Genomic DNA, 10945 nt, shown 5'->3' with positions numbered 1-10945 from the left:
TCTAACTCAATGTCCATAAAAAAATTATTCTAGGGCTCCATTTCCTTTACAATAAGAAAATCAGTCCTAATACTTATCTAACTATTCTCCTGCTGCAAATTATACCCATTATCTGTAGTCTTGGTCCGCTCACTAAAAACAATTGTCAAAAGTAAAGATTTTGTTTTAGGAGGAGGAGAATAAGCTTTCAGCTTTGTGTTCTCTCAACCAAATAACCTTAGCTCTTTCAGTCTTTCCCTCTCAGCCTCATTTTCTGTTCCTCCCATGATTCCTGCTGCTTTAGGCTAGCTTTCTTTATGGAAGTTTTGTTACAACTAGAATAGAGGCTTACCTTCAGATGACTTCCCATTCCTAAAGTTGGGGGTTTTTTAACAGTTTCATTTTTATCATGCAAGAACAAAAGTAATTAGAAAAGGGAAACCAAGTGCTACACAATAATTCTCACACGCTAAACAGACTATAGCAGACATGAAATCCTTTCATGGAGACGGAATAATAAACTATTAAATACCCTACTTCTAGAACAAGTCAACAGATATTCAGAAGAGAAAAGATTTGGCAACCTACTTTACCAGTTTTGAAATATTTTTGAAAATTAGTGTTCAACTTCTCTGTTCAACACAGAAATACCAGATGAGATCAAAAGAACCATCCAGCCCAAGATATTGCCACAGAAGCGCCCAACAGTGGATGTGTACAACTACACCATGCTTTTGTCATTTCAGCTCTACAAAAAATTCACCAAAACCACAAAACCAGAGAACTACTACTTTCACATTAATATCTCTGTACTTCAATGTTGGTACCTACAGAACACACAAAGAAACAATTCCCCTGCCCTGTTATTTTTCTTTCCATCCTGATATTTCAAAAACCCTTTCAAAACTTAAACATTTCATTGTATAAAACACGGAAAATTGGCCTCTGAAATTTAATCAGAATCAAACAGCATAAGCTACAACTTTAAAGTGCTAGTCATCAATTATTTAATATATTCTATTTAAATAATGACACTGACACAATATAGAGACATACAGAATTAATTTTATACAACTGTACAAAGAAACATGTGAGGGAGGAAGAAAGAAGAAAACCCCAAGAAATTAATTTCATTTTGGAAAGAAAAATTTATTAAGTATAAAAAAGGCACACCCAAGACAATGCTTTTGACAGAAGTACTTTAAAATATCCCCATAGGCATAATTTTTACTCTAGAATTCAATACTACAGTCATTATTCAGCAGACTCACATCAGCAAATTCCGTTCTATTGCCACACATTCAATCTCTAATACTATAAATTGTTAATTCATGAACTTACTAATATTCAGCAACTACAACTCACCATCTGAAATTCGGGAAGGGAGTAACAGTCCTCTTCTGCCCAATTCTGCCAGAGCCAGGCAGCCACCGTGCCATGCATTGTCTGTTTCCTGGAAACTAATTGTAAAACAAAGACAAGTTTTGTTAAGACCAGACTTCCCTTTTCGGATTTCATTTTTCATGGTGAATTCCTAACATTTTAAAAGACACATAATCCAAACCAGCATGTGTTTATTGTGTTATTAATCCTGTTAGACTTCTAAAATATAAGAACGACAAGTTGAACATGTTTTCTCTCCCATTTTGTGCAACATAAATACTGCTATAAACGTGATCAAATAAGCAAAAAACCCATTTATCAATATAGATGTAAACTCAATACAGAAGAATATAAGACCTGAAACTCATCCAGAAAAGGAAAACAACTTTCTATGCTGTCAAAAAACGCAGATTTATAGAACATACCCAAAATAACTAAGCAATATAGTGCCAAATACAGTCCTTTACTAGCAAAAGAGGTTCAAGTGACAGTTTCCAATAAACACATTATACGAGCTTATGCAGTGAATAGTGGTGTTGATTCACCCTTAAAAAACATAAACCAAAAGAGAGCAACTTGTAGCAAATACAACAAAAAATACCAAAAATGATATGCAAATTTTGGTGGATTGGTAGATAAAGAAGTGAAAAGGGGAAAGGTTGTGTGCTGCACGACTGAACATGCAAGAAGGTCATTTTGTATTAAACTAGGAATAGGAATCTAAGAACAAAATGTTGAACAGACAGACTAGGTCATATCAAAGCTTCATGAATCCCAGGATCCCATCTCTGACCTGGACCAATAGCAGATGTTTGGCCAAAGATGAAGCATAAAGGACCATTCCCTTCCTAGCCTCCTCCTGGCTTTGGCAACCTGCAGTGCGGAGACTTCCTGAGCCACAGGTTGCAGCCAGAACGCCATATTTAACAGGCTGTGATGGGACTCCCTTCCGTTAATTTGGATAATCCCTTTTTGAACTCCCTTTACACTTTTGGCTTCTATAACATCCTGTGGCAATGACTTCTACAAGTTAATTATAATTGTGTGAAAATGTACTTCCTGATGCTTCCCAGTTCTCGCATTATGAGAAAGAGTGAATAGCAAACAATTACTCGCTTTCCCTCTTTCTTTCATATTTATGATTTTATATCTCTCCATTATACCCCTCTACTTTTTCTTTCCAGTTGGAAGAATCCCCATCAGTTAAATTACCTTTCAGTGATTCAGTTTTGTTATCTCTTACTTTCCTAATAATATCTAATGTTCCGTTTGCCTTCTTTTTTCTGACAGCTCCTGAGCACTCCACTGACATTTTAACAGAACTATCAGTAACTTCAAGATCTCTTTCCTGAGTAGTAACAACTGTTTGATAGTAAGCTGCATTTTTTCCCCAATTGCATTATTTTGCATTCATTAGCCATTATATTTCACATTTCTTCTACTGTCTAGTTACTTAACTTAGGTTTAGATAACATTTTCTTTTCTGCCACCTTTAGTTTTCACCACATTAGCTAACTTTAAATCATTAATTGACTTCCTTGCTCCATTGTTCACCTTTTTTCCAGGATCCTTTATGACTAACATGGCTCATACAGACCCCTCTGGGATAGTGCTGATAATCTCAGCACACTCTGAAAAATGATCACTTATTTCTTCCCTGTCTCTTGTCTTTCAACCTATCTACGTATATAAGAAATCCTTTCTTCTTACCCCAAGTGATATAACTTAAAGTGCCTCTGATGAGCAAGTGACATTTCTATTTTGATCACTAAATATTTCTTGCAAAGAATGCAGAAGAGATTCCCTTCGTCCTTGCCTACATTTGTTCCCAGGTGTTTCTGAAGAAAGCAGGTCACTCAATTACTAGTTGCATTACTCATCCCTACGACTTGAAAAACAAGGAAAGAAAACACAGTGAGTACAGGTCTTTGAAGCTCCAAGGATAATTGAGAGCAGCAGCACCTCTTAAATTAATCACAGTAACACAGTGGAAGTATCGGCTAAGCAGATACTTTCCTTGCAAGTTTTTAAGACTTTCTACCTTCTTTCTTAATGTGTTATCCTTTGAGCTGGTATTTTTCATTGGTACTCACAACCAATATGAGAAGATTTGCTAAAACAGTACACCTGCATGGCAATCTGAACATTAGCAATGTTTTTTTGCCAATAAAGAAATTATTCTTTTTGTCATTAACTTAGTCTAAAACACTAGTTTAGATCTTAAAGCTCAAGTACTCAATGCAGACCTGATGAGCAACCTGATATAAAAAAAGCATGATATTTATTTAATATTTAGTCCTTTACATGCTCTACATGGATACAGAAACAAGGTACCCAGCATGGAAGCACATCAGAAGACCATCCTAGCAGCTGTAAGTGACCAAACCAAAGTTCCAGGTAGCCCCAAAGCCTGACACACCTGCAGTACATCCCTTGGTATAGTGCAAGAACAAGCACATGGCACCACTCTCCTCCAAACTCCAGCAGATCACGGACAAGTTTGCAGAAAAGAAAAACATTTTTGTTCAGGCACAGACTCTTATCCACAACACCCTGCTGCAAGAAGTTTTTCCAGTTTACAGTTGCTGTGTGAATAACCACCACCTTTTCTTTATTCCAAACCTGCCACCTGCTACTTCAGTTTGCTTCTAGTAATATAAAATCTAGAGGGAAATAATTTCCATGCCATTCATGATTTCTAAACCTCTATTATACGCCATTTATTCCTCACTCTTCCTAGATGTTCTAGCCTCCCCTCACACATCAATTGCTTATCAGCTCTGATCATCCCCAGAACCCTCTGGATTATCATTACCAGTTCTACTACGTTTCTGAAGATGCACACAACACTCAAGACATGAGCATACCAGAAATTTTTAAAGCAGCCAGTTAATAAGCATTTTCTATTTTTATTTTTCCAAAGTTGAACTTCAGTTCTTCCACATTACTTTAGAATGGGGTCAAGATGAAGGATGAGGAATAATTTCTTCAACACCCTTAGCACATCCATGCCTTAGAAGATTTTGAAATCTGGGAGAAGGGTAACAAAATGTACAGATTTTTAGACCTGTCTTCCTAATTGCTGTCCTCCTGCTTCATAAGCAGATGTGTTTCAGATGCATATAAAATGTGAAATAAGATTTTTACCTAAAACAGTCCAACAGAGACCCGATCACATCATCTGCTAATTCTTTTGGAAGTCTTCCAGTTATTCTACCAATTCTACAGAAGTTAAAAGAGAAAAAAAACACAACCAAACAAGCATAAAGTGATTCATTAGTACTGCATTTGATGAATAAGGCCAATAAAAAAATATAATTACTGGAAATTTACAGTAAAATGACTGACTCCAAGATGACAATGCCCTAAACCATTGCCCTAAACCAACAATCTCAAACTTGCAGCAAAAGCGACGCAGTAATGAATTTAACACAGAAATACATTTTTTTTTAAGTGGAAGAGAAAAACATATTTTGAAGAAATGCTACTTTACACTAATGCTAAGTCAAGTCTTATCCAGAATTTTTATTTCCACACCTATCTGAAATTTTCCTGAAGACTAGCCCAATTTCATATACACCCACAAAAAGACTTAAAAGGCTTTATACCATGAGCTGGGCTAAAGCCATGAAGTAATTGGGGATATTAACAATGCACACAAATTATCAATCATGGATTATATCAGACTGTATTTCTATGTTCTTTACTTTAGTTTATTGTTTTAGAGTAACATAAGAAACCTACCCTTTTGCTGCAGACCACCTGACAATAGTGTCTTTGTCTTTCAGTCCAACCAACAATTGCTCTGCAGATAATTTCATTTAAACAAAACAGATTATTTTCATGCAACAACAGAAAGCTTTCTTCAAAATGTTCAAAATTCATTTTCCTCTTAACAAAACTAGTTTGTGTTTAGTCCCCTAGTTTCAACAACAATATTTGTATTCAGCTTTCTTCTGTTTGCTATACAAGCACAATTTGAAATCAAAGAAACAAGAAAGATATCAAAATTGTTTTCTAAAAGAGAAAATTTAGTTTGAATTTTTAAATACTGTGGAAGATTCAAAATGGAGGTCATGGTGCTTTTTTCAGTGGTTTATTAGATTATTTAGTTATAAACATCTTCTGATGCAATTTTGCCTATTTATGTGCAGCATATCCACCAGCAAGCTAGCAGAGCACCTGCTGTATGACTACATACTAATACACAAATGCTGTTTCTTTGATACTACCACAGCTTAAAAATTTCAACCATAATTCTTTCATGTAACACAATTTTTTGTTTCAGCATTATGAATTTTAGTTCATCCTTCCATCTGTGAAAGGTTCAAGGTGTCTCTTTCATATTACTGGATAAACTTGGTAAAATGTATTTGCGTAACTCTATTTCCCAACCCCACAACTAATGCTACCATATTGAGTTTCTGCCCAAGATGCTAAAATGCAAATCATTTGACAGAAATACAGTGTATTCTACTCAGTTGCATAGATGGAATTTTTATAGTCTTTCCAATTGTTCACATTAGCACAGATACCCACACGACTTTCTTAGTAGTAAGCAGGTTGTTTCCCAATATAAGTTTAATTTGCAGGCCTTACAATAATTTCTGTCCAGTTTTAACACACCTACAACATTTTCAATCTCTCCTGGAATGTCATATTCCTCTTCATCATCATCAGCTTCATTAGCAGCAACTGTCATCATCTGATTCTGCACAACTGAACCCGGAGCTTGCAGATTGGCAGCCAGAGACCGACAGCCACGCTGGTATCTGCACAAGAAACACAGATTCTGATTTCATTCATTTTTCTCATTTAAGTTCCAACTGAAACAGGTACATACTGTCACAAAGCCTGATTGTCGAGTTACTGCACCTCCCAGTGTACAGCTCTTCAGTTATTTAGTGGTTGCTTTAAAGGAAAGGGAAAAGTATCCCGTTCTTCCTCCTGACCCAGTTGTCTCTTTTCCAAGGTGAGAAGAGCTAGACTATTTAAATGGTCCCTTTTCATTATCTCTCCCTTTCCTGTTTCAGTATAACCTACTTTCCACTGCTGACAATAAAGAAAGGCAAAATTCCCATGCCCTAAAAACCTCTCCAAAACCTTAAAAAAATATATTAATAAAATCAACTTATTAAAAATTGTTTTTTAAATGCTAAAGCTAGCTCAGTACTTTCTGCCCAAGCTGTACTCAGATATTTAGCCTGTGGTGCAGATACATTCTTACAAAAGATATTTTACATGCTAAACTGGCTTTTGCCATTGGGCAAGGTACACTCTCCACCTAAAAAGAATTTTCTATGCCTAAGGATGTTCTCAAAAGTTGGGAAAAGAAATACAATAAAAATAGTCACCAAGGGAGCCTGCAATTTTAAAATATCAGTGCGAGAAATCTCGAAAAGAGTTTGCCCTCTGGCAATAAGTAAAACCAGACACCAAAACCTGACTAATATGCAAAACGAAAGTGGGATTGCAAACCACTTTTCCCCTGTGAACTTTCTATCGAATCAGAGTAGAAATATGTAATGGAAAAAGTTATGTTCCCTCTTACAAAATTGTACTAAATCAACTTCAGTAACAAAGGTCACTGTCTTCCCATCTTTACCAGCTTATACATTATATAGGAACAGGCTTCTGCTTGTGTAATGTGCAACATGAAAAGTCAAAAGATTTGCCTTGTCACAGTGCTAATTTACTATACCAAAATTGAAAAAAATTACAGGAAACTAAATACAGCGGAAGAAATCTACTTTTTCCAAATAGTGCAAATGAAGAATGTGCTCATTCCCAAATTACTCAGGGATTTCTTTCTTTTTTAGGGAAGGGAAAGTTAAAAGGACAGAGGGCCAGTAGTCAAATGTATGGATTTAGATATTTTTAAGTTTTCTGACTGATTTGGGATTTTTTTTTTAAACTGTTTCAGCTTTAAACTAACCTCCATTTTGCTACCTTCGGTTTCACAAATGTCATTCCAAGTCGTTGAACAAGTTTCATCCCCAGCTTCCGAAGAACCATCTGATTACTTTCTGACAGCTTGCAGTTATCAAGGCACTCAAGTACAGTAGCAGCTGGAAAAGAAAATAAACACACTAGAAAAATTGTTTTTAAAAAAATCTCAGCAAGAAATTTTTGTAGTTTTGTAAGTTCTTTAGGAGACCTAGATTTTTAAAGGTATTACTGAAATGCAAATGCCTTATTACCTACTTTGTAGTAGCTTTGACACTGGTCAAATCCTTCACCTACCAAACAGGAAGGATTGCTTTAAGGATTACTATGAAAATTATAATGAATTCAGATTCTGAGATTATTTATGCCTCCAATTCTCACTGGAAGCAACACATTCAAGTATCTTTCGGAGCGCCAGAATTTTCAGTAGTCTAACAGAACCAGGAGTCAGAAAATCTAATTAATTTACTCTGCAACCAGTTTCTGCATACTAAGAAAGCGTTCCCTTTCCTCATTTATTATTTGCAGGCAGCACCGACTTAACTCCTCTGGCATAGGAATTTTTATGACTACGAATGTCCATAAACATTTAGACATGAGAAATACTGTGTATGTGTAAACAATCAGCAAGAAAACCTTTCATTTGGGCACATCAAAGGTAACAAAGTTATTTGTCCAGCAAAGTAAAAAAACGCAGACGAAAGGAGAAACTGGGATTAATGAGCATAAAGTTGCAAGAATGAAAATTTTCACAAGGAACACATTCCTGTGACAAATAAAACAGTCCCTTTTGCATTTTCAGCCTGAGATAATTAATGATTGTTTGGAAGGCCGATCATTAGTTCGAGAGACCAACAACTTGGGGTCCAAAGGATCTATCAATTCTTGCTATAATCACTGCAAATACAGAATCACACTGGCAAAATGCTCTGTGACCTCTTACTCCAGTCTCATATCAGGGTTTTCAAAATATAAAACGATCAAAGAAATAACAATTGTTTCCAAGTGTAAGAAATTGTAGGATGTGACTTAAAAATCTTCTCAGTTTTTAAAATGGCTTATGATTTATCCTGACATACTAAAATATTAATATAATAACAGACAAAAAAGTAAAGCCAGTAATGACCATTATTTCTATACCATCCAGCAACCTGGAGTTTTTTGTCGTTGTAAAAGCTACGGACTAATGGGTTAGAAAGAAGAGACTGCAGATATATCAATACTCACAGACAGAAAAAAAACATTAAGAAAATATCAATATAAGCCTCTTCCAAGTCCTGCCAACTCTTAAATTACTGAAGTATCTGCAGACTCATGCAGACAGTGTCAGGACTAGTGCTTAATTTTAAGTCAAGTTCTATGTTGCAGAAGATTTCAAACAGTATCTTCCTTTGACATTTGCTTATTTTTTTTTCCTATTTGATCCTCTGTTCTGTTATAACCTGTACTAACTAAAAATCTTTGTTACTTTTTGTCTCTCACATTTTCTTCTTCCCAACAGTTTCTGTCTGAATATTTGCTTCTTAGTTGTGAGTATTCTCTCTTTTCTATGGCAAATTTATTCATTGGTATGCCCCCAATTTTTCTCTTACTACCAGACTCATAACTACATAATATTCTTTCTATTTTCTATAGGCCAAACCAGTTAATTTTACCAGCAGGGTTAATGTTGTGAGCCACATATCTTCTTTTCATAACAATTATGACTATTTTGTTGAACAGTTGCATCTTTTAAAACCCATAGTTTTGTGTTATAGCATATTTTATCTTGCCTGTTTATTATTCAGCTTATCTGGCAGTCTTATTACTCTTCAATCTTCCGCAGTGCTGTTTGCTACGTCTGAGCGATGACATTCCTCAATATTTTCTCTTTGTTCCTGACCAGCTGTACAGCACATCTGCCATTCCATTCTGTTTGTCTTCAGTATCTTATCTCCACCTTTACTCACATCTCAGGTATTTTGTAAGGAAGCGTCTGCATCTCAGACTTAGTAACCGGGATAACAAAACTGTTTCCAGCACTGGATTTACAAAGTTTCTTCTTGAAAGTCAAAGTAATTGCATTAAGTGAAATCATAAGCATACTAAAGTGAGTTTATTGCTCAATTATAATTGCTTAATTCCTGTGAATAGCTCAGACCATATTTCTGGCGCTTTGATAAGCTCCACAAAACTGACAAGGTATTTTGTAGTGTTTTGTAACGAGCCATCATCTTTCCCTACCTCTCTTTACTGCTATCAGTAAAAAACAAAGTAGCATTTTGCAGTCAGTCTGACCATATTCCAGGATTCCCCATGAGACTGTAATTCCAGTATGCAGCTACACAGTGCAGAAACTTCTGTGCTCTCCTTGTGGATACCTGTCTATCCCTAATTGCATCCATTATAATCTCTTTTCACTAGAATTTTTTTCTCATTTCAACGATATCACTACTCCAGCTGGGTCCTGTACACAGTAGGTTCTTTAAACTGGGTCTTCAGAAATCCTGTGCTTATGTTAAAACTCGAAGATTTTCTGCAAAATTTTCAGCAGCAGTACATATAAAACTACTTATGTTCTGATGAATTTTTACAAATATTTTCCACATCTTATAGTTCATATATTCTGTGTTCAGGTCCTGTATTATAGCAATGGTGAACATGATCACCTGTCAAATTCTCTGATAAGCTGTTCCAAAATAACTTTCCCCAGTTGTGTCTGCTCCCCCCTCACTTTGTCAGCTCTTCTTTTTTTCCCCCTCATTTTGCATGCTTTAGAACTTCCCTGTTGATTTCACTCTTTACAGCACCACTTGTTATCAGTTTAATCTTTCTTTCCTTTTTGTATTGGAATGGCTTTAAAAACAAAAATCAGGCTATTACAAACTTACCGTATGGTAAACAATCTTCTCTTTTGCCATGTTTAAATAACTGTGCCTACAATACATAAAATAGACATGAGAATATAGAGATTTTAAAGCACAATATATCAAGCACACAGTTCTAAAATTCTTTTTTATGTTCTTGCAATAATTTGTAGTGTTTACTAATTTAAATAGCATAAAAGGAAAAGTCTCAGGGCGCTGTTTTGCTTTCTTGTCAGTCAGTGCAAGCCAAAGATAGTGTAGCCTAGCCCTCCCCTCCCATCCATACACTCACGCAGGCAGCCAACTCAGGCAGCCAAGTTGGCCAAAAAACACTCAAGAAAGAATCAAAATTTAAAAAATAAAATAAAATTAAATAAAAGACAGAAAAAATAGCCATTAGTTTTCAGCCAGCTCAGCTCTTTGAATCATCCAGCTCGGTGCTTGGTCACACGAGCTCAATGCAGGTGCAACCACAGCACCTATTATCTCAAAAAACTCACGTTGCTTTTAACCTCTAAAAAGTGAAGCAAAATTTGTGGAACACGGATAAAAGCACAAGAACTAGGGGTGCTCTGTATCCTGTTGGGACCTCCTGATGCTGAATGACTCCAAACTGAACAAGCCTTGCTTGCAATTTAGACAATGCAGTACACATCAACACGGGTCACGGCCAAGAAGCAGGACAGGAGGACACATGTGAGTGAGCTCAGTTATTAGTAGCAACCCCTCTCTGACAGGCAGGACATGGTACAGGCTTAAACTGCTGAGTATTTGACCCTGTCTTTCCAACA

The 10945-nt window shown here is 35.9% G+C and overlaps 1 protein-coding gene across 2 annotated transcripts in view; it reads right to left on the bottom strand.

Annotated features, from left to right (window-relative positions):
* Positions 1-10945, bottom strand: part of TBCD (tubulin folding cofactor D) — a 128667-nt gene that overhangs the window by 97525 nt on the left and 20197 nt on the right. For both annotated transcript variants that reach the window (XM_014952916.1, XM_014952922.1), the window contains 6 exons: positions 10179-10224; positions 7298-7430; positions 5989-6134; positions 5107-5167; positions 4510-4584; positions 1345-1439 (listed from right to left, as the gene is read on the bottom strand). In XM_014952916.1, coding sequence (XP_014808402.1) covers positions 1345-1439; positions 4510-4584; positions 5107-5167; positions 5989-6134; positions 7298-7430; positions 10179-10224 — 556 coding nt within the window. The remainder of the gene's footprint in view (positions 1-1344; positions 1440-4509; positions 4585-5106; positions 5168-5988; positions 6135-7297; positions 7431-10178; positions 10225-10945) is intronic.

The sequence above is a fragment of the Calidris pugnax genome, unplaced genomic scaffold (assembly GCF_001431845.1).
Source record: "Calidris pugnax isolate Ruff unplaced genomic scaffold, ASM143184v1 scaffold9, whole genome shotgun sequence".
Lineage (NCBI taxonomy): Eukaryota > Metazoa > Chordata > Aves > Charadriiformes > Scolopacidae > Calidris > Calidris pugnax.
The sequence above is the reverse complement of the archived record's forward strand: the minus strand, read 5'-3'. Positions and strand labels throughout refer to the sequence as shown.